The 24736-nt window shown below is 44.0% G+C and overlaps 1 protein-coding gene across 1 annotated transcript; it reads right to left on the bottom strand.

The window, feature by feature from the left end:
* Positions 1-59: 59 nt before the first annotated feature.
* Positions 60-24620, bottom strand: LOC103996208 (uncharacterized). Its single transcript, XM_065164673.1, has 11 exons — positions 23796-24620; positions 23601-23707; positions 23370-23515; positions 21692-21812; positions 20346-20515; positions 17729-17993; positions 17304-17506; positions 2401-2509; positions 840-1215; positions 495-737; positions 60-415 (listed from the first exon to the last, which is right to left on the bottom strand). Exons 7-9 carry the CDS (start codon positions 17405-17407, stop codon positions 1111-1113), a joined length of 318 nt encoding a protein of 105 aa, XP_065020745.1. The 5' UTR covers positions 17408-17506; positions 17729-17993; positions 20346-20515; positions 21692-21812; positions 23370-23515; positions 23601-23707; positions 23796-24620; the 3' UTR covers positions 60-415; positions 495-737; positions 840-1110.
* Positions 24621-24736: the final 116 nt, after the last annotated feature.

The following is a 24736-nucleotide window of genomic DNA, read 5'->3' on the forward strand; positions in this document are numbered from 1 at the left end:
CAGCGGCGCGAAGTGAAGTGTCGTTTTCGCACGTTGCCATTCCGAAAGCACGAACCAGCTAACAATAATAAATCTCATTAAGGTGGTGGTTGATGGAGGGAGTGGGAGGAGGAACTATGCAACCTGGCTATCGCACATCTTGCTTGGCCTACCCACCAAAACAAGGGCGGGGGCGGACTTGCAGGCTCAGCAGAGTCGCCTAGTTATAGACTCATTCGTAACTCCTCGGAACGGTGGCTCTCCGGCTCGGTTCTGATCATCCCTATTCCCTTGAGATTAAAAGGCAACCACGTGTTGCGATCTCAATCCAAGAAGAAAACAACAAACCATTGCGTACGTTGATGGAACCCCTGATCTCCCAAGCGGGACTCTGATGTGAAGGATGGATGGATGACTTTGCAATCGATTTGAGATCCTAACAATAGGATGTGTCAGCATGACAGCAGCTTTAAGGGTGAGACTACAGAAGCATCTTAAACGTCAGCGTCACTCACTCGATTTAAGATTTTGTCAATAGGATGACAGCAGCTTTAGCGGTGGGATTACAGAAGCATCTTCGATGTCGGGGCCACTTTGTGTAGATGATCATGGAATGGTCGTGTAACTTTATGTTGGAGCAGGGCGACTCGACGTGTTTCGGTGGGTGGTCTTCTTCAATGCGGTGGGGAACAAATTGTCCAATCCCATACATAAATGTCCTCGTCATCCGCCTGCCTGCATGCATGCCTACCTAATCTCTGCAGGCAAAAAATACAAAGTAAAGAAAGGAAGTGGCATCCTCACCGTAACAGATGTAGTAAGCAAAATATAATCCAGACACCAACTACTGCTCCTACTACCACAGCAGAAGAAAGCAGGCGGCGACAGAGCATTAGCCAATTGAATGGGACGGGGCTTTGCCGCTCGACCGTTGCCATCACTAAACTGCCTCGCCTTGACATTTCAACAACTCTCCTCGTTCGAACGATCCCTCAGATCGTCCGCCTGTGAAAGTTCTCTTGGTGCCGACAAAGCCGTATCCATCTTAATTACCACGAGCAGGCAGTAGCAGCAACAAAGAGCTCCACCGCCGGCCTTTCTGCTTGCGTTGGCGCCACCTGCACCACCGTCTCACACGGCCTCTGAAGGCTCTCCTCCTCCTAATTGCTTGTGTGCGCTGCCTCGTAATGCTCCTCTGCTCCCCCACGGGTGACTGCTGATAAATAGCACCTTTGACTGTAAAAAAGAAATGAGTGCTTATACTTTGGATAGCAATAGCAAATTTGACAAAAGAAAAGCAGAACAGGACTAGCCAGAATATGGGGCAAATTTATTTAGAAAATTTTATATTAATTGGTTTTGTTCAGATGTTTCTCCTCTATTGAAAAAAATTTTATTCATTTTTTATAAATCCTAATTTTAGTCTCCTATTCCAATTTTTTTTTAATTCTCTAAATCAATTCATTGAATCAGTTCAGATCAATATACTGGTTCAAGTCAACCACCCTCCTCTCTTTTTTTTTCTTCGCCTCTTTCTCATCTTTTACGGATAACACATAGGGAAGAGAGAAGTGAAAAAAGAAAAGAGGGAAGAAGTGAAAAAAGGTCAAATTTAACCAGTTTGGTTTAATCCGTCATAACAAAACCACCCAATAAAACTGAAAGATCAAGAACATATTTATCCATATTATAAAAAAAAAAACGTCCCTCGATAAATTCTCCATAGTGGAGCGACATCCGGTAAAACAAATTAGCGAAGGTTTTCCTGAGTAATTTTTTAAAAAAATTTCTTCACTTGTAAACTTGTGTCTCAAGAATGATCAAGTATACAAGGCTAATATCAACTCATTTTAGTTTACATTGTACCAGCTTCGGAACTACTGGTCTCTGGACATTATGCAGACTACACGTTACTTTTTTTCCCAATGCATTGGAATAATCTTGCTTCTTATTGACAAAGGCCACAAATTACTGAACATCCATAACAGGTGTTGTTAGCTGGTCAGGTTCATATCAAAATAAACTTGTTTATGGTTCTCTAGGCCAGAGCCCGGCAGACCAAGTCTTAGCCAATCAGCTCTTTCTATGATTTTACAGGCTGGCCCAAAACAAGGACTAGCTATAGCTTAGCATCTTAACAACCCTAGGCAGTTTAGGTACAACTTAGCATCCCACCAGATCCATAGTCATATGTTCCACAACTTGTGTGATGCAGAATTGGTATTTAAATCTAAAACCAGATCAACATAAGCTCCCCTTCCCCCTCCCCCTCACCCTCCCCCCTGACAACAATTGCAAAAGAAACTTGTTACCGTGGAGCAGTAAATTAGTAATAGGTATATGCCGAAATGGCATATACATCTATGCGCTCTTGCATAGAGAGACAGTAGAGATCAAATGATCAATACAGCAATGAAGTACCTTTAAATTGTTCTGTGATGTTTCACTTGGACTAGAAGATGGCTGGCCTAGTTCTGCAGTATCATCACCCACACCATCATGTATTTCTTTGGACAAAATCTTCTGAAACCTGAATCAGCAAGTTGCTCATTAGCAAATTATCTTAATGGTTTTAAGAAACATTTCTGAAGAACATAAAGGATGACAAAAGATGCAATGGAAGAGATAGTATCTAGATATATACATGAAAGCAATATGTGATGAGTGTGCTTCATCTAGTTCTTATCCTCTCAACAGAAGCGCACCAAGCCACATTTGTGATCAGAAATTAAAGATCTAGATATGAGTTTATGAATTAATTGACCGCTTGGTAATACAAAAAGATTTTGCTTTTAGAAACTAACCTTTGAACCTCAACCACTGCAGCACATTCTAGGCTAAAACTGATAAATCTTTAAAATCATTCCTTCAAGTCTTTAATTTGTTGCCTAAATTTCTTATATATTTCCCACAAATAATTTATAACTCCCATTGATATAAAAATATCTTCATTTATAGATATTCATAACTACCGGTTCATGATGTTTTTAAATCAGTACTGAAGCTTCCAGCCAAAAATGATCCAAGGAATCTGTTATTTATCATGTTTGTTCTGTCTATATACTGCTGGAAGAGCATAATCCTTATGCTATCATTAAAGTCACACAAAGAAACTCCTAATTTGTCAATATGATACAAGCAATGTGAATTGTATGATTTCACTATTATCTGTCTTTGTTTACCTCAGTCTAGCAAAACAACCAGTTATGCGTGATACTTGAATAAGATACGTCTTTTTTAATTATGCACTTCATACTAATCAGCACAGACCTCAAAAAGTTAGAAAAACCAGTAAGCCGTGTAATCTTACAAGATAACTACTCGAGGACTTAATAACTCCTTTTGTGTGCCTGTCTTGGTAATACAAGATCTGTAGGCATAAAGGTATTCCTCAACCAAAATCCTCTTCCCTTATGTATACGAAGTCCATCCAACTTAACAAAGTAATAAATCTGTTGAGGAGGCATTAGAATGGTAGTACCACTACCACGAGAGCCTTTGTGATGTGTGTGTCTGCATAAACAAGGTGAAATGTGATTTCCCACAGCTGCTTGCTTGATGAAGCAGAGAGAGAGAGAGAGAGAGAGAGAGAGAGAGGGCCTCTGGACACCACACTATGCGAGCATAGACCTCATGTGCGCATGCCAGACGAAGGGTGTGGGAGTGTGCACTGGACCTCTGCAACTTGGCCTCTCATGTATTAGCAGTAGAAACAAGCTGCTCTCGCCACTCCTCTCCTCTCCTCTCCTCTCTCTCCTGTATCACTAATCTCCCCAGATTGCATACATGTTGGATTCACTCTCTTAGTACAATTTCCCACATGTTGAAATGTCGCTAGCACAAAAAAACACTCCACTCTCGGATGTAATGAATTGAATTTTCTTTTATCGATCAATATCCAGAGCTAAAATGTTAACGGGAATTACACGATTAGATGTTTGTGTTTGGTATGAACAAGTTGCTTGGGACAAGCGCAACATAGGGTCTGCCTAATCACTCTTGTTATGGCAACAGTACCTACCCCAAGTGAGGCAACGGGCTCTATATGTGATTGCTTGAAGTCTAATATGGACAATTATAACATAATGCATGTATTTGCAAATTCATCTAATATGGACAATAATGACATAATGCATGTATTCTCAAATCCATCTAATATGGACAATTATAACATAATGCATGTATTCTCAAATCCATCTAATATGGACAATTATAACATAATGCATGTATTCCCAATCAAATTGTTTCCTTTATTGCTTCAGTTAACATAATATATTTCACTTTGGTGGTTGAAAGCGCAATTGTAGATTGTAGCCTAGCTTTCCAACTCATTGTCGCATCACCTATAGTGGAGACTTAGACGGTAATGGATATCCTTTTGTCGAGATCCCAACATAATCAGAATTAAAAAAATCTACAAGCGAGACATTAGTTCCCCTAAATAGTAAACAAGTCTTGAGTTCCCCATAGGTACCAAAAACCCATTTAACAACACGATGATGATCTCCACGGAGAAAACCCAAAAAATTTGCTTTGATAACCAAATTTTGATCAATGTTGACCAAAGTTGACCATGGTCAACTTCTCTTACTCTCTTCTCCATAGTTGCTGCACTGAGAACAGTGACCAGCCAATGGTGGAGATCGGTGATCAGAGGTCTCGCTGGAGAAGCTTCGACATCGAAGACGAGAATCAATTGGCTGGAGTGGGAGATCTCTCATGTCTTCTTCACACTGCCTTCCTCACCCCTTCTTTGTGATGTTCCCTGCTACATTTATAGGAGCGAGGGAAGGATTGCGAGTGGAGAGGAAGATGGTCCGACGACTCCTCGTCAGTTCCTTGTCACCATCCTGTCACGACCTTAGCTGGAATTGCCTAAGGCGTGCGGCACCCTTGCGGCCAAAGACGCGAACTTAGCTTGCGTTGCCTAAGTCGCGCTTCGCCCTTGCGATCTTGCTCCGCAAGGATCAGCCCACTTTGTAACCTCTCGCAGGTCCCGAAGGACCTGTAAAAGAGAAAGAAGTTAGTTCGAAAGAACGAGCAACGGACAAGTCCCGAAGTCTCGCGAAAAGGGAAGCTTTACAAGCAATTCGACGAACACCTTGTGTACACAAGAGAAAAGAGGGAGAGGGAGAAAAACAAGGCTTTCAAGGATGAACGAACAGCTGCAAGCCCACAAACAGCCGCTCACCTGGTCCCGGGCGCAAAACCAAGTTCCCGTAAAGGTCACGTGCGAACTTGCGAAAGAGTGTTCAACGCCCGGTATATAACCGAAGCCCCATCCAGCCCTGTGCCACCCTGACACGGACTTAGCTGGTTTTGCCTAAGTCGTGCGGCACCCTTACGCGTCCGTCCACAAAGGTCAGCCTCCCCGAAGCCTCCCATTGTCCCTTAGGACCAACAAAAGAGAGAACGGGTTAAAGAGAACGCCTCAATCGGGATCCACAAGCAAACATGTCCGAAAAACACTTCATAGACAATGCAAATTACAAACAGACTTTACAAGCTCTGAACAGTGGCACAACAAAGGGTAAAATGGTCCATTACAGACCGAAAAGCTCTCGCACGTGTCCACATGACACAACCTTTATTTACAAGCCTAAAGAGGCCACCAACCCAACTAAAATGGGACTATTAAGCCTTCGGCCGCCCCTTTACATTCTGTACAAGGCATGAACATGCCAACAGACACGGACAGATATAAGCATTACATCAAACACCTTGTTTAGAAGTTTGTCCGTGACATTCTCCCCCACTTATCCCTTCGACGTCCTCGTCGAAGCCGTTGTGAACACTGCAACTCTTCGCCTTTGCTGAGTCTTCAATCTTCTGCTCCAGCTGCAATGCGCCTCCTGGCTCCCAGCTGCTCTCCGCTGCTGTTTTTGAATAGTCGAACCTTTGATCCGCCATGCTGCTTCAACTCACCAATGACTCTGACTCTGGTGTGGGGTTGGCTGAGTTATGTTGATCCTCTTTGATTCCTGCGGATCCACCAAATGAAGGAAAAGACCATTCTTACTGCGCCAGTTTCTCAAAATTTCCACATGCTGCTTGAACTGGGTGGATGCTTGTTGGAGCTTTAACGAGCATCGCCTCGCAAACTTCTGAAGTTTTGGGTCCTTCCTCCACAAAATCTGCTCATTGACTCTTCTTTCAGTTAGTTGTCACATCCAAGTAGGTTCGCATCACTTCCGCTTTCGATTGGCATTTCGTTGGGAAATGAAGCGGACAATCTACTCTCAGTAGCACTGATCACCGTTGGTGAGGATTTGACAACTATTGTCTTCCATTATCTTCGAAGGGTCTTTGAACTTGTGCAGCGCTCCTCTGCTGGATAGATAAGAGAATTGGGGTACTCGGTTTCGCCCATTCTCTTAAGGATTGAGAAGGCAAAGGTTACTTGACTCCGCCCGCCTCCTCGAGGTTGTACTTCATGCATCGAGCTGGTTACTGGCCTTCGCCTGCTCTTTGCTCACACTTCTGAAGCACTTGAAGTGTTTGCACTCCTTGCGTTGAGTTAGCTACTGTGATTCACCTTCTCAATGCCATTGAACTTCTGGAATGCAGGAAGTTTTCACCCCAACTTGGAGTAATTCTCTGATAGATGAGGTCGCCTCTGGGATTGTACCGTCTTCTCCATCAACCCTGCCGCCTACTCCACTGAGTAGCAAAGGTACAACACCGCGTATTGCCTTCTTCGTTCCTTGGTCGTGCACTCTTGCATGACCCGAAGTCCTTCACTTACGGCAATCTTGATGAGAAACTTGTTGACACCGGTCTTACGAAGTTCCTCGGCCTCTGCCCTTCAGCCTTGTCTCGGTACTTGGAGATTGCCTCTGCATGCTCCACCTCCTCGGCCCCTTTCACGACCAAGTGCTCTCCCTCCATGAGAGCAAGGGATCAATGACTTTCACGGAAGTCCCGCCTCTGCGGTACCATGGCGCTGCCATGCCCATGGCCCTACTATCCATCTCCTCGCATCTGTATCCTTTTTCTTCACGATCAGTAGATATGTCTCCGTGGCACTCCTCTGAGTCCACCTCCATTCTGACTGATGCTTGATTTTGGGTAGCTAAGTCCCGCTGGACTCGTCGTCGCTTCCTCGCCCCTTTCGACCTCCTGCTTCAACACCTCTGTGTTCTCCAAGCAGTCTGTTTGGTCGATAGAAAGACAGACTACAACTCCCATGCATGGCCTCTGCCATCACATTGTAGGGTTTGCACCGATTCTGTTCTCCATAGCTTCCTTGGTAGCAACGTTCGCTTACTCGGCCTTGTCCTCTGACTTGCCGGGCTCCCTTAAGCGAATATGAGCTCTGGAGCAGTCCAACTCTCCAGCTGCTTCGATCATACCTCTGCATGATCAAGTCCCTCCCATGGGACTCACTGGTACTTGCATTCGAACTTTTCCCTTAGTGGAACACAGCCCCCATATGCTGATGACCAAGGTTTCCATTCGATGCAAAATTCGATGCACGCCCGGAAGACCCGCCTCTGCGGTACCATGGCCTTCACTCCTTGAATCCATAGCCCTTCTTGCCGTCGTGTTGTTCACCGAAGTGGAGCTTCCAGTAGCTCCCGGTCATACCTCCATATGATCTCATCCCTTACGGGACTATGTCGTGTGTGTCGCATTGCCACGAACTGTTCCACCACGATCCGCTGCACCATGTCGCCTCCTGGTGACATCTCCATTGCATTCTGATCCTTGTGGAATAAACTCGAATTGTGAACCCTCCATGTGTGGCCTCTGCCAATACATCGTAGGGTCTCCTCCACCTTCGATTTTGTTCGCTCCTTTGGCAATCGACCTTCATCCACCCACTCTTGGGTCACACCTAGATGAAGCACCGCTCTAGGACAGTCCGTCGCCTAGTAGCTCCCGAAGTCTACCGACTTCACTGTAATTTGTGCACCATTGTCTGGATCCTGGGCCTCTACCCCTACCAGCACAATCTCCGCTGCACACCGCTTCCTTCATAGCAACTCGAATAGCAACACTGTGGCATACTCTTCAAGAGTACCCGCCTCTGCGTCCTCTTGCCCCGTGCTAAGGCTTTCTGAACCCAACTTCGCCTCTGCAAATTGAGTCGCCTTAGTTCCTCCATCAAATGCTTCTCTGAGATAAGGTGCATGTGCCCCGAAGCTCCCTTCGTCTTTGGCACCATGCAAGATGAGTCTGCTCCGTCAGAATGAAGGACCCATGGAACAACATGATCCTATTATTTCCTCTGCAAGAGTTCATGTCCTTGACCTCTGTCTAAGGAAAGCATTGTGCCTCTGCTCCACGTTCCAACTTCTATGCTGGCTCCCTTCATGCGGCTTGGGTACTTCGCCAAGTTACACCCAAGTTGCTCCACTCCTCGTTTTTGCATTGAGTCGATGGTGGCCCTCGTGCCCACCATTCCACGGGTCAGCCCTCCCTTGAGTCCGATCTCCACATCGACTCCAAGTATGCCTTCATTTAAGTTGCTTTAGGTCGCTCCCCCACTTGATCTCGCAATGCATCCACCAATGCATTCTCTCGAGCGAGATCATGCGGCAACTCCTCGCTGCTTGCTCGGTCCATTGAGCTTCGTGGAGTTGTTGTTTGTGAGGTACTCCTCCTCAACATGTGAAGTCTGTCTCACATGATTCTCCCTCTGGAGTGCCGAGACTTATCCCTCCTGGATAACTATCCCGTTGGAGCAACATCTCTCTTCGTTTCGGAGACCACCATCCCCTTGGACTACTCCGCTCTGCTGAACAAACTGTGCACTGTTCTGCCTCCTGCAAACGCACTTGCTAGATTGCGACTCCATGTCAATACAGCCCCCGCTGCACCCCTCAAGGCCTAGCAACATGCTGAACTCGTTGCACACTTTAGCCTCCGACGAACGTATCCTTCACATGCCGAAGAGAAAGTTTCAATGCTCCATGGCGCCGAGTTTCGGTCGCCTTGGGATGGCCACAAACATTCCGTCGTCCGCATACAAGCCCATGCATGAGTACCAAATTCTTCGAGTTAGCAATTCCCCTCACCTCTGTGAGCTTTGCATAACTCTTTTGGTCGTTGAGCAACTCATTCCACCTTGCATGGTCTCATTCTTGCCAAGCGCCTCGCTTGCCTAGAGCACCATCAAGTATAGTTGTCAACGTTGAGCCGTAGCTCAAACTCAGCCATCCCAACCTTTATGCGCTTCAAATTCTTCCAAGCTTGCCTGTTCTCGTGGTGCCTCTTGCGCGAAGGGTTGGCCATTCCTCTGAATGCCAATCTCAGATGCCCGCTCCTCTGAGCGACTCTTTTCCCTACATCTCCATGCCCGTTTTCCCTCAAACGGTCGCGCGTGTGCTGACTGCCCTCAACGCAGCCCCGCTAGGTCCCCCACGTTTGCATGTCAAGTGTTTCTATGAGTGCTTGTCCCGCTCTGATACCATATGACACGGACTTAGCTGGTTTTGCCTAAGTCGTGCGGCACCCTTGCGCGTTCGTCCTCAAAGGTCAGCCTCTCCGAAGCCTCCCATTGTCCCTTAGGACCAACAAAAGAGAGAACGGGTTAAAGAGAACGCCTCAATCGGGATCCACAAGCAAACATGTCCGAAAAACACTTCATAGACAATGCAAATTACAAACAAACTTTACAAGCTCTGAACAGTGGCACAACAAAGGGTAAAATGGTCCATTACAGACCGAAAAGCTCTCGCACGTGTCCACATGACACAACCTTTATTTACAAGCCTAAAGAGGCCACCAACCCAACTAAAATGGGACTATTAAGCCTTCGGCCGCCCCTTTACATTCTATACAAGGCATGAACATGCCAACAGACACGGACAGATATAAGCATTACATCAAACACCTTGTTTAGAAGTTTGTCCGTGACAACCCGGGGGGTTCCTGGGGTCTGAGATGGCTGACATTTTGGTGAGCGGAGGCAGCTCTCCGCTCACCTCCCGCGGCACGCGAAAACGGAGCTGTTTTGGGGCTGTTTTGCTCGGTTCGGTGAGCGGTCGCTTTGCAACGCTGCAGCTTGTTCGAACTTACATATTTACAAGCAAAATGACCCAAAACCATGAGAAAACATGCTGTCAAGCAGCTGTACATGCAGGTGTGAGCGACGAACGGTTCGTTGAACGAAGTTGTTGCGGGTGCGCGACGACCGTTCGTGACATTCTCCCCCACTTAAACTGTCGACGCCCTCGTCGACGCTTGTTGGTAGTTGTTGATGACTTTTTCTTCATGTCGCAGGGCGTCTTCAGGCTCCCAACTGGCTTCAGTTCGGGGAAGCTTTCGCCACTTCACCAAGTACTCTGTCTGCTCCGCTCCGCTGGGTAGCTTTATCTTACGATCCGCCAGAATGGTTTCCACTCGCTTCTCGTAGGAGGCTGTGATGGGAGGAAGCCAAGTTGGAACACTTCGAGAAGTATCTTGCGGATCCGAATGGTAGGCTTTCAGGTTGCTGGCGTGAAGAACGTTGTGAATTTTGAACCACGCCGGCAGCTGCAACTTGTAGGACACATTGCCTACCCTGCTGATAATTGGGAAGGGCCCTTCATACTTACGCACCAATCCTTTGTGAACTCTGTTCCTGAAGAATTGGAGTGATGCTGGTTGGAGCTTTACCAACACCAAATCGCCAACTTTGAACTCTTGTGGTCGCCTTCCCAAGTCTGCCCACTTCTTCATCCGTTTTGCCGCCTTCTCCAAGTAAGCTCGCGCAATATCGGCATTTCGATGCCACTCCTTTGCGAAATGATAGGCTGATGGACTACTCGCAGTATACCCAATTGCCATTGTGTGCGGAGTCGACGGTTGTTGTCCTGTGACAATTTCGAAGGGGCTCTTGTTGGATGCAGAGCTCCGTTGCAAGTTGTAGGAGAATTGGGCGATGTCCAACAGCTTCACCCAATCTCGTTGATTGGCACTCACGTAGTGCCGGAGATACTGCTCCAAGAGCGAATTTATTCTTTCAGTCTGGCCATCCGTCTGGGGGTGGAGGCTTGTAGAGAAGTATAACTTTGACCCCAACAATTTGAATAGCTCGGTCCAGAATCGTCCCAGGAACCGAGCGTCTCGATCACTAATGATATTGTGTGGGACTCCCCAATACTTCACTACGCCCTTCATCATCAGTCTGGCCGCCTCTTCAGCTGAACAGTGTAGGGGAGCAGCAATGAAAGTTGCATACTTTGAAAACCGATCGACCACCACGAGTATCGATCCAAGTCCCCCTACAGGTGGCAAGCTTGATATGAAGTCCAAGGAAATGCTCTCCCATGGCCTTTCTAGTACGGGCAACGACTCCAAAAGTCCCACCGGCTTCCGCTGCTCCACCTTGTCTTGTTGGCAAGTAAGGCATGTTCGAACATACTCCTCCACATCAATCCCCATCTTTGGCCAGTAGAAGGCCCTCTCCACGAGAGCCAACGTTCTGTGAATGCCGGGGTGTCCAGCCCAAAGGGAATCGTGACACTCTTTTAAGAGTTCACGCCTTAAATTATCCACTCGGGGAACATAAACCCTATTCCCTTTTGTGTAAACAAGTCCCTCCTGGACCCAAAATCGTCGTGCCTTGCCTTCTTTGATGAGCTGCATCAGGATAACTGCCTGGGGATCACTATACAGTCCATCTCTGATTCGGGAAAGGAAGTTGGAGTGCAACTGACTTGCTTGGCCTCTGCCCTCTAGTTGTGCAGCATTCACGCATTCCACTTTCCGACTCAGCACATCGGCCACGACATTCGCCTTCCCGGGCTTGTATTCCATTGCCATATCAAATTCAGCCAAGAAGTCCTGCCACCGTGCTTGCTTTGGGGAGAGCTTCTTCTGAGTTTAGAAATAACTCAGGGCGATGTTGTCTGTCCTCAGCACAAATCGCGACCCGAGAAGGTAGTGTCGCCAAACTCGTAGACAGTGGATCACTGCTGTCATCTCCTTCTCATGCACTGGATACCGCCTCTCGGTCTCGTTGAGTTTGCGGCTCTCGTAGGCCACCGGATGACTTTCCTGCATGAGTACTCCTCCAATAGCGAAGTCCGAAGCATCTGTGTGGACTTCAAAGGGCTCTCCATAGTTTGGCAATTTGAGCACTGGTTCTTCTAGGACAGCAGCCTTCAGGTCTTGGAATGCTATCTCACATTTGTCCGACCACTTCCAAGGCTGCTCCTTCTTCAGCGACTCCGTCAGTAGGGTTGCCCGCTTCGAATATCCGGCAATGAAGCGTCGATAGTAGTTGACGAAACCAAGGAAGGATCTCAACTCTGGCACCTTCTTTGGAGTTCGCCATTCCGCAACTGCTTGCACCTTCGACTTATCCATCCGAATGGAGAAATCACCGATTCGATGCCCCAAGAACAGGATCTCAGTTTGAGCAAAGTAGCATTTCTCCCTTTTTACGAACAACGTGTTCTCCCTGAGAACCTTGAAAATCGTCCGAAGGTGCTTGACATGCTCCTCGAGCGTTTGGCTGTGGACGATGATATCGTCCAAGTAGACGACCACGAACTTATCCAAATACTCCTTGAATAGCTGGTTCATGAGAGTACAGAATGTGGCCGGAGCGTTGGTTAAGCCAAAAGGCATCACCAAGAACTCAAACGCTCCATATATGGTCACACAAGTAGTCTTTGCTTCGTCGCCTTCAGCAATGCGCACCTGCCAATATCCCGACCGAAGGTCGAGTTTTGAGAAATACTTCGCCTTGCCCAATTGATTGAACACGTCCGCAATGAGCGGGATGGGATACTTGTTCTTCACTGTTACTTTGTTGAGGGCTCGGTAGTCGACGCATAATCGGAGGCTCCCATCTTGTTTCTTCTGGAAGAGAACTGGAGCTCCGAAAGGTGCTTTAGAGCTGCGGATGAGACCACCGCTTAGCAGTTCACCTAACTGCTTCCTGAGTTCTGTCAACTCTGGTGGGGGCATGCGGTAGGGTGGTCTTGCTGGAGGCTTCACTCTTGGCTCCAGCTCGATGCTGTGATCCACGCCTCTGCGTGGTGGGAGAGTCTTCGGCAACTCGGGTGGCATAACGTCTTTGAACTCTTTTAGGACGTTCGCCACCACAGCAGGTTCTTGAATGGCCTCCTTGTTGAGTGGCTCTAGCTTCATTGCAGCCACGAATGTCAGTTCGCCTTTTCGCACCCCTTTCTTCAATTGTAATGCCGAAAGGTGTTGGGGCTCCTTGGTTCCTTTCCGAGAGACGGGAACAACGCAGGGGTCGTCGCCTCCCATCATACATAGGGAATTCAAGAACGGCATCGGCACCAACTTTGCCGCGTGCATAAACTCCATTCCAAGAATCACTTGGAAGTCGTCCAGTGGCACGACCATCATGTTAGTGTTTCCGCTCCAAGTCCCGATTTTGATAGAACACCCTTCGCCAACCCGGAGATTCGCCTGGCCTCCGAGTTCACCGCTTTCATTCGGCTTGGTCTCTTCTCCAAGATCAACCCAAGTCGCTGTGCTTCATGATCGGTGATGAAGTTGTGGGTAGCACCCGTATCCACCATTGCACGGGTCGTTTGGCCATTTAGCTTGATGTCCACATACATCAGCTCGCTACTTCCTGCTTTTTGTGCCTTCGTCTTCATGTTCTCCCCCACTTGACCCCACATAGCGTTCAGCAAACGCATTGCTCCCATTCGGGGTCCTTGCGACTCCTCATCGTCGCTGCTGGATTCAGAACTGCTTGAGCTAAGGGCGACAGCTTTGCCCTTGTCCGATCGGGGAGGGTGGATGGAAGCCGTTAATGCATTGAGTGCCTGTTTTTGTGGGCACTCCCTTACCATGTACGGTCCTCCGCACAAGAAGCATCCTCCAGGTTTTGAGGCCTTGCCTTTTGGGTTTGGCCCTTTGTGGGAGCTCTTCTTCTTCTGTTCGCCCCCGAGCTCCTTCCCTCGAGAATGTTTTGGAGGGCGATTGCCTGAAGATTGTTTCCTTCTCGCTGGGTCTTCAGAGGAAACAAAGTCGGTGAGCCTTTCTGCAGCTGCAATTGCCCCGACTACATCGGTAACATTCCTTCGATTCAGCTCCTGTTGAGCCCATGGTTTCAAACCATCAAGGAAGTTGAACAACTTGCCCTTCTCGGACATGTCCTGTATGTCCAGCATTAGTGCAGAAAACTGCTTCACATAGTCTCGGATGGTGGTACTTTGGCGGAGTTGTCTCAACTTCCTTCTTGCGACGAACTCTGTGTTCTCCGGTAGGAACTGAGTTCTCAACTCCCGCTTCAAGTCTTCCTATGTGTCGACTCGACACCGACCTTGTTGGATTTCCTCCCAACGAGTTCGCCACCAAAGTTTTGCATCTCCATTCAGATACATTGTTGCTATAGAAACTTTGGTATCCTCAGAATCGGGCCTCGTAGCTCGGAAGTATTGCTCCATGTCGAACAGAAAGTTCTCGAGCTCCTTGGCATCTCTAGCCCCTCCGTATCCATGGGGCTCAGGTGCCCTCAAGTTTTGTGGCGGTGCAACGCGGGTGTTGCCTCCTCCCGCATTGAGCGTTCTTGTGAGCATAGCCACCTTTGCCGTGAGTTCCGCCACAACATCCTGTAAGTGCTGCACGGAGTCCTTGGTGTCATCAGACAGTCGGTCGACTAGGGCCTCGACCTTGTCGATCCTGGACTCCGCTTCCTCTTGCGAGCTCTCTACCCCAACAAGTCTTTGTTGGCCATGGTAGAGTTCCTCCATGCTCGCTTCCAGAACATCCAAGCAGGTTTCCGCCGTCGTGAGTCTCTCCTTATGACTCTTTTTCCCAGTTAGCGCACCAGATTGCGCTTCCTCCGCTCGCGGAGAGTTGCCAACTTCTCGCTCATCCTGTTCGCTGCCGCGATCCTCGTGAGCGGCTCCAACAGCATGAGAGCGAGTGTGCACATGCAGCCCACCTACGGCTGCTTGGGGCAAGGTTCCGGCTTGCCCCGTCTTGCTTGATTCGCCACGATGCTTTGCCATGGCGAAGTTGCGAAGTTCGTTCGCTGTTCGATCGAAGAGCTTGCCCGCTCTGATACCACAATGTCACGACCTTAGCTGGAATTGCCTAAGGCGTGCGGCACCCTTGCGGCCAAAGACGCGAACTTAGCTTGCGTTGCCTAAGTCGCGAGTCACTCTTGTGGCAAAGACGCGAACTTAGCTTGCGTTGCCTAAGTCGCGCTTCGCCCTTGCGATCTTGCTCCGCAATGATCAGCCCACTTTGTAACCTCTCGCAGGTCCCGAAGGACCTGTAAAAGAGAAAGAAGTTAGTTCGAAAGAACGAGCAACGGACAAGTCTCGAAGTCTCGCGAAAAGGGAAGCTTTACAAGCAATTCGACGAACACCTTGTGTGCACAAGAGAAAAGAGGGAGAGGGAGAAAAACAAGGCTTTCAAGGATGAACGAACAGCTGCAAGCCCACAAATTGCCGCTCACCTAGTCCCGGGCGCAAAACCAAGTTCCCGTAAAGGTCACGTGCGAACTTGCGAAAGAGTGTTCAACGCCCGGTATATAACCGAAGCCCCATCCAGCCCTGTGCCACCCGGGGGGTTCCTGGGGTCTGAGATGGCTGACATTTTGGTAAGCGGAGGCAGCTCTCCGCTCACCTCCCGCGGCACGTGAAAACGGAGCTGTTTTGGGGCTGTTTTGCTCGGTTCGGTGAGCGGTCGCTTTGCAACGCTGCAGCTTGTTCGAACTTACATATTTACAAGCAAAATGACCCAAAACCATGAGAAAACATGTTGTCAAGCAGTTGTACATGCAGGTGTGAGCGACGAACGGTTCGTTGAACGAAGTTGTTGCGGGTGCGCGACGACCGTTCGTGACAGTCCGCTACCCGCAAGAGGAATGATGGCTAATGGTTTCCACATTACCATAGCTCCACACACGATCATAGTGTGAAACAGTCAAGGGAGGCAGTGAGGACATCATTCATGGGCGGTGATGGATCGATACAATCGAAATCCAACCATTAACGATTGATACAAGTTGATAATGATCATGTTTTGACTATATCGCTCGATACAAGGGGTGTACCGAGAGGCACACTCTTGCCTGGTATGTATCGGGACTGGTCCACATACTATTTGTCTGACAGACTAATACGACCACCCATTCATACTGTATTGGGTGATACAACTTACCTTATTTTCGACACATAATCTACTATCTCAACTCGTATCTTTGTAGATGATTCAAGATTAATGAAAGCAAAGGCAGACTGTGTGACAAAGTTGCTCCTCAATGATCCAAAAAAAATAAATTCGTTATCTCACCCTAAAAACCTATAATTACTATCCATTTACAACTCATTTGCACTTTACTCATTGAAATTGAATTGAATTTGCATTAAATTAGGATTAAAAGGATTAAAGGAATTTTTAGCCATTTTCTAGCAATTTTCCAAAAAAATTGTTACATACCGATGTACCACCAACATACAATATGCTAGAACCAACATGTACATACCGGTCCGATCTGGGACCACCATGCCAATCGGCAGGAGATGGCAAACCTTGATATAAACCTTGTTATGACATGGGTCTTATATGAATGATAGCCCAATAGATGAACTAAAAATAACCTATATAACATATACTATCTAAGCACACAATTAAACCACAAGCAATCATTTAAAAATTGCATTCTTTGACCTAATCATTTCAGATGTTGTACTTTGAATTTATGATGGAACTATCAAACTTTGGATAATAATAACCCAAAATTTGGACAAGAAAGGACATATCAACCGTATAAGTGATTATATTTTCACTTATCAAAGAGTTTCAATATATAATATTTTTGGTCATTCGGGCAATGGTTCTATCAGCACAAAATTAGTCCATTATGGAATACAGGAATTTGTTTTAAGAATAAGAATTTTTAAAAATTATCATAGATCTAGGGTACATTCAGCTTAGAATCTGATCTCTAACCAAGACCTGATGGCAGATCCTGACGTGAAATTTAAAACATTGCATTACAGATTAAAGATTAAACTTTTGAACAGGCCTATAGCATTCTCTTGGGCCTATGATTTACATTTAACATTGATTCCTAATTATGAAACATTCTTGTACTTCCAAACATGATATGCAAACAGAAGAAACAATCAGGGAAGACTTTCAGACACAATTTAAGTTAGTCCTATAAAAAAATGACAGTGCATCAGAATCTCTACCTTCCTGTAACCAGCATTTTGAGAATTGTAAATTCAGCACCTAATTATGGTTTGACACACTAAAGAGAAAAAAATACATTTTCTATCCAAATAGACCAAGATAAACAAGAATATTTAGCTTTAAAGAGATATCAACATGACTAAATAAAAAGCTGAGATATGTTTACAGAAAGGAATATCAATGGATATGACATTTACCACAGTCTTCGCTTGACTGAACTCTTAGCAACTTTAAGTCCAGTAAAGGTACATCTAACAATTCTTCCCTGGGCTACTGCTTGTAACTTGACAATTCCCTCCATAGCATGTAGAGTTGCGACAGCTTGTCTTCTAACCAGATGCCCATGAATTAGCGCCTGCAACCTGATAATACCTTTCAGGGCACGAAAGGCCCTGCATGCCTGCACCAAATATATGCAACAATTATCAAGTCATAAAGTAGGCAATTCATTTGCAGCAAAATCTGAATTAAGGGATGTAAAAGCATTATGAATATGCCAGCTAACGTTCATTGGTAGTGTCAAGCATCTTTTATTGAACGAATCACAGGTCATTCATCCAATAGAAAGTATACACTTCTTGCATTTTGATTAAGATAAAATAGTTACAACAAAAAAAGTTACCAGATAACCACGGAAGGCTGCCTGTGCCTTTGTAGCAGCCTGCTCTTCTATACCATTGTTAGTTTCTTTTGATGAGGTGGATTCTATGATTGCTTGACTTACGTGTGAAGTGACCAGTGCAATATCACCTAATTTTGATGATTCCTCCTTGTCCAAAGTTGAGATTAAGTCCACTCACTGGTGCTGGTTCAGAAATCAGTGGAGAATTCACAGCCAATACAGGTTCTCCTTCTCCTTAATTATACCCTCTATCGTTAGCAGATTTCTGCAGATAACAAATGGAATCATTTAGGTTTCTGTACTCAGAATGTTAAATAGGAGGAGCTTGACACACAATACAATTAACAAAGGAAACTGTGAACTAAAAATTAATTACTCACTCTTTTCCGAGGATAACAGAGGGGGTAATCCTCTGTTTAAAGAATTACTTAGGCAAAATACTCGGGCACTTCTCCACTATGAAGAAGAAAACAGCCACTAGGCTAAGGCCTTGGCAAAAACTAAATGTTAATATTGATGTCTAAAAAATGAACACTGTCAACACCTATGTTTTTTATTAGAGCAATTCCTTGAGTAGTTGCCATAACTTTAATGTCACATCCCCATGATGCTGGCTACAATTCATGGTCAGAAAATTTTGTAAACTTAATAGATAATTTACATTTGGACCCTAAATTTCAATGAAATTATAGTGTACACCCTCATAGATAATCACCCCCGGTATCAGGCAATTCTTGTAGGGTTTTGTTGCACCTTGCTTTTAGAATCCAGAAGCTTTTGTAACCCCTAAAGGTAATATAACATGAGTTGTCAGTGAACAAAAATACCCTCGAAATGGAAAATAAAAAAAAAAACCCCTGTAATTAGTTATTTACCTAATAAAAACAGTTTGCTACATTCATCCATGGCTGACTGTTAATAGGAGGGCACACCGTACTACTGAATATGAGTTACTAACGTAGAAGAGGAGAAAGAGGATAGGTTATATTAATTAAGAAAAAAGGAAACTGAAGGTGAAAGTTGGAAGAGAAAAGGTGAGGCAATGTAGTCTTGTGCGAAAAGGAGGCTATTTTGAGATTTTGTCAATACACTTTCAACAGAAACATTCAAACTCTTAAGAGAATATCCAGGTAATATTCCCTCTTGATTAGCATATTTCAACCACAAGAAGTGAAAATATAGTTGTCTAGGAAACCATGCAGTGTGAGATGTAATTAATGATGAGGGACGATGTACACCATAATTTTGAAAAAAATATTAGTGTGACAAATATTTTTTATTCTGATTTAGTTAGTTTCGTATATTCATAAACTCCTGGGAGGCCTATATCCATGCTTAGCACAGAAGTTTCTATAAAACTACACAGGTAACATCAAGCTTGATTTTCATGTTCCTTAAATAATATAATGCATATCTAACATACCCTGTTGTCAGAGAAAATGTGTTAATCTGGTTTTGTCATGTGTATTTATTTATTTCCTTAATTTTTGCACTAAGAACATAACTTGCAAAGGAAAATTACAGCTAGGCTGACTTCTGGTGTGTTTTGTATTGTTAACTATGAAGCAAGTGAGAAGTCTGAAGAATAAATTTTAAAAATTCAAAACAAATTCGAAAACTAAATTGTTGACCAGTTCAATATCTGCTATGGACATTGACATGGACATGCAGATATCGCAAAATAAGGCATGTCATACATTCCATGCAAACAGTAAACAGCATAAACTCCTTTGATTATCTCGCTAACCAGACCCTCTTTGGGCAGGCGCTGTGTTCTTGATCCTTCTTGATTAGCAAAACAGTTGGAAAGAATTGTAGCAGAACAATGAAAACACTAACTATTACAAGCTTTAATGGTAAACTGTTAGAAGTACTGACAAGAAATTATAACTATTGAACTACAAGGCTGACACCTTCGAGATAGTATTTGATATTAACAATTAGCAACCAGAAAATAGAAGACTAGCATACAAATTTCAGGACCTTGTATATGGATCTTAAACAATAGACTTCCAAAATATGGAGCTTATGCATTAGGCATGATGGAATATCCATAAATTTGACAAGATGGTGTGACTGATTAGAAATGTGCTTCTGATGCTGCTAACATTGACTATTGGAAAGGTCAAAATAAAAACAAGGTGCACATGTCAATATCTTTTGTCACTCAAAAAAGTATAGTGACAAAATCAATAATCAATCATGTAAGAGGGACGTTTCACCAGTGCGCCATTGTGGCGTATGATCAGTGTGGTCAGCCTTTTGTCAATGCAATGGTCAGAATTGACTAGTGTTGGTCCATTTATAAAGATTTAACAAAGAGTTTAACAGGTACCCAAGTTGCTGTAAGAGTATTGTATCATCAGTATAGGGTTCTATAAATTACTGCTTCATTTCGTCATATTCATGTTCGAGAGATCATCCAAATCGAGCAAAGATAATCTTATAGTGGGAACCCATTTTATTTGGATTTCAGAGCAATTGATTGTATAAAGATATTGAAGCTCATTGCAGTTCACAAGTTACAACAAAAATAGCATGCATATACATGAACGGAGACAAAGACTTGGTTGATGTGTTGATGCTAACAACTCTCAGAGACTTACAGAAGATGTACCTGCATTAATTGTTGACATGGCCAAAGCTCAATGTCAACACTTGTTGTCTGCACAATTTCATAGCCATAAGCCGACATAACATTTTCGAGCTCCTCTACAACAGCTTTTGTAATATCATTCTTCTGCTCGAAAGCATCACATATCCATATTGACCTTTGGCACAGTAGCTCTGATTAAAACATAAAAGCAGACTTGAGTTCTACATCACTCAGCCAAAGAAATATGATGTTTATGTACCAGTAAAATTGGAATGCACCAGGCAGGTCGGTAGCTCAAGAATTACTCAGTTGCACTATGTCATACATATGAAAACTTCTTTTTTTTTTTGCTGTAAAGAAGAAACTTTATTAACTCAAAGCTCGAGTACAAAAGATATCCTTTTTCATCAAAGGATACAAGTATAGAAAGACCAGGATGAAAATTTTATTTCCACAAAAAAGTGGACTTGAAAGTGCTAGAAAAAGTAGCCAACCAATTACCCGGCATGTTAATCTCCCTATACGTGTGTTTGAAAGAAATAGGGCAAAGGGTAAGAGAAATATGTTGAATGTCTCGGACTAACAATATAAGAACTTATCAACAATATTACAGAGCAAGATGGTAAAATTAGTAGTTTTATCAAATCCACCAACAAGGTTCCAGCACACAAATGCAGTTGAAGATTTACGGATAACTCTATCTAATGCATGTTAATCTCCACTAAGGCTCATCTCAACCATATCTCTTTCTATTCATACTGTGTCTCTGTTGCTGTTCACACGTTACATCCTGGTCTTGAAATTAAAACAAGATGTCCCCATATCTTATTAGGGAAATGTAAGAATTAGTTACCCTCCTATTGCACTTCTATCATTGAATACAGCAACAGAACACAAAATAGTTACTCAAAATATCTAATGCAAATATTCACACAAGAAAACAAGTCCTAAAGGATATACTTTGCAAACTATACTTAATGGTAACTCTGCAGCTTTATCGACTAATCAACAGATAGTTATTGCTTGATTATCTGATTATCCTCCAAACAGTTTTTCTTAATATTGTGTCACAGACGTATACCATCAACAAGAAGCTATAAACATCAAAGAAGATCTGTCAAGCTTGCCAAACCTTAGCCTCCTATAACTAAATTTATCTTTAACAAAAATATAAGATTGACATTTGATCCACTGACCCTAGCCACTTTCAGAAAGTTGATGCGAAGAGGATGTACCTATGCATAAACAATATGAGAAACACACCAAAATAAACCGAAAAAATACAGTCAACTGCAATTGTTTCAGTTGCTTGTGTGCATGTGTGCACTCTGTATCACATATGATTACAAAAGGTGTTGAATTCATACCATCAAAGACATAAGCCCAAATATGAGATTTTGTATCAGTCAATTTGTAAAAAGCATCACTAGCCTTGGAAGCCAGAGCATGGTATTGTCGTGATGCAACAACATTTGCAAAAACATTATCCTGCAATGATGAGGCGTATTTGAATGGTTAGGGTGACCATGTTGGACAATTTAATAATTTAACCGGAGAACTAGACCACAAACGTGATATACGCATGTGTTACTCATCAAATGAATTGAGTAGGCGATCTAGTGCATAAGGTTCCTGCTAGTGCATATTCCAGGATGAGTCAGCTTATAATAGAAGTTGGAAATATTTGTAAACTGATCTATAAGAGAAAATAGACTAGACATGTGGATATAATAGGAAGACACCCTAAAAATTACCGTCTGAAGGCAGCACATATAAAACCACTAAAGGTGTCAATCATAACTTGGACACATGTGATACTTATAGTTACTGTGAAGAACCAACCAAGGTGCTTTGGTTTTTCATGAATTGGAGCTTCCTTCATAGCTGTGTTACGTGAAGCTGTGACAGGAAATACTGGTAAACTTATATAATATTGTTAACCAACACAAAGCCATGAAGCAAAAGAAGCATGGAACTATAGACAAAGAGGCCTGAAACAAGTAAATAACTTAAAGACTGCTGTTTGAAAGCGATCCAATACAATTTTTGAAAAATGAAGAAGATGAATTCTTTATCATGGCCAGACTTTTAGCATAATCATGGTCAGAGAAGAGCCTTTGGTGTTGTTTCACACTTAACATTCAGCTACTGCAATCGCAGTGAAAGATGACCATCTATTCAGTTAACCAAGAAACCAAAGCACACAACTGCATCCTGGCTGAACGACAGCATCATACTTTCCATAATGCTCCCTGATTGCAACGGTGGATTGTTCTACTTGCACACAACAAAGCATTTGCCCCATGGTTTATCACCCATTATCCCAGGTGATGAATTAGTCAAACTTGAATTTCAGACAGAATATATATTCTATATCTAACTCGGTGCATAATTTATCGATTCTAAGCCAACCAGAATGGAGAATACAACATTTTCTTGACCATATGTAATAAATTCTGCGACACAAATTTTAGCACAATGCACACAATGTTGATAGTAGCTTAAACAAAATTAGGCTTCACTCCAAGGAAAAAGAAATTGAATTCTATACTAGATGGTGAACAATTATTTAAAGATCGGACTTGAAATGAAGCTTTGCGAAACATTACATCTAGCTTGCACGTGAAGAACATCTAGAGACTCCCGCAACTTCCACCAATAAGAGTTACAAGTTATCAAATTCAACCGGGTGAAGAAAAAGGTATAGATAATTTGATACAGGTTAAAGACATTGAATAAAAGGAGCCAGACGTTCCAAAGCTCCTTAGTTATCTCAGCAAACTAATGGGCAAATTACCATATACCCCAGAAAAACTACACATTAATCGAGGATCAAATTTCTGGACCAAGAATTCCTACTGTATTGCAGAAAAGCATTTTCTGATAAGAAAACTATCATTCCTTGGAGCGGAAAAAAGCTTCTTTTGTTTTTTTTTTTTTTTTTTGGCCGAAACCCGACCAAAGAATTAACATGTTGGTGTTTAAGTTGTGTTTTAGACATATGTTTATATGGATATCAACAGAAATATGAAAAATATAACTTACGGAAGGGCAGCAGAGCAGGGGAAGCAATCGAACCAAGAGAGTTGGTGGTAACAGGGGAGATCAGGTAGTCACCTACTCAAAAGAAAGAAACTTGTAGAAAGCGGAAATCAAGAATGAATGCTGTTGGCAGCAATATATCTTCCCTCCTAAAAAGAGTATGCCCAAGACATGTAAGGCTTGCACAAAGAGGTAGTCGGTCAAAGTATAGTAGTTGTTGTTCATGATACATACCTTGGCTTGCAGATGAGTTGTCGAAGGATGTATTCTTGGTGAGGAAGCAGAAATGCTGGGAAATGCAGATAAAGGGGCATCCAGTAGGTCATCGTCCAACACGATACCTGAAAGAGGGGGGAATCGAAGTACAAAAGGGAGTACTGACTGAGAGAACGGGATCGATCTATCTATGTATGTAGATAAGAAGCATACCATCAAGTTATTCACAAATAAAAATCCCTAAGGAAAAAGAATTCGTCGAAGTCCAATAAATGAAATGATGGATTCACTCCGAGGCGGCTGGTGGCGTTCGATTCTTCCCTAAGCGTAAGTCCTCCATAATGCCGATGACAACCGTGAAGGAAAATAATTTAAGAGGGACTTGGAACATGGTTTAGCTCGACATGTGACATTTGAAGGGAGATTGGGGCGGCGCGATGCATTTCATTAGAAAGTCATGAAAATACGACCTTTTGTCGAGAATCGCAATTGCATCCGAAGGTTAAGTGAAACATAATCTTATGATCTTATGTCCTCGACACCTCCCGATAGAAAGCTGTGCCAAACCAATCTTATGTCATTGGCAATTATTTAAGAGGTGCAAAGCACGCGTGAGCGTTTGTCATGGACAAAGAAAAGAGTCGATATGATGAGTACGAAGACTGAGCTGAGCCACCCAAACTCGTGCTTGCTTTATCGTGTCTTGAAGAAACGAGTAAATAGAAGGGTAAAGGTATGTTTTCCGGCACATGACTTCGGCTGCATCCAATCTTTGGTGAGCGAGCGGCCTACGTTACCGCGATCTATACTCCACCTTCCCACCTATTTTTCTTCCTTCCATCTGTTCTTTGCCTATTCTTCTTCTTCCTTTTTCTTTTTTTTTTTTGGTTTGACGAAAGAAAGAGATCGATCGGCTACAAACGCGCGACCGTCGGATAAATAAGCATCCCTGAATCGAAGTCCTCCACTTGTAAAACTTTGAGACAGGTTGGGTGGTCTTCTTCTTTGGTCCACCCCATACCGGAGAAGTAGCGCACACAAACACATCGGCCCAGTCTCTCCATATACATTACACATAAAACAAAGAGGGAGAGAAGATAAAGACGATGACAGGCAGTATCGAGCAGCCCACCGGAATCCTTTGCCGTCGCCCC

Source organism: Musa acuminata, chromosome BXJ3-8 (assembly GCF_036884655.1).
Source record: "Musa acuminata AAA Group cultivar baxijiao chromosome BXJ3-8, Cavendish_Baxijiao_AAA, whole genome shotgun sequence".
NCBI lineage: Eukaryota > Viridiplantae > Streptophyta > Magnoliopsida > Zingiberales > Musaceae > Musa > Musa acuminata.

Bases quoted from the DNA above. Each gene is read 5' to 3' on its own strand.
- LOC103996208 (XM_065164673.1), bottom strand. From the start codon at position 17,407: ATGGAGGGAATTGTCAAGTTACAAGCAGTAGCCCAGGGAAGAATTGTT. The intron at 2,510-17,303 runs GTAAATGTCATA...TTGCTGATTCAG, and splicing joins TCAGTCAAGCGAAGACTGTG to GTTTCAGAAGATTTTGTCCA. The intron at 1,216-2,400 runs GTACTTCATTGC...TCTTTTTTACAG, and splicing joins CATCACAGAACAATTTAAAG to TCAAAGGTGCTATTTATCAG.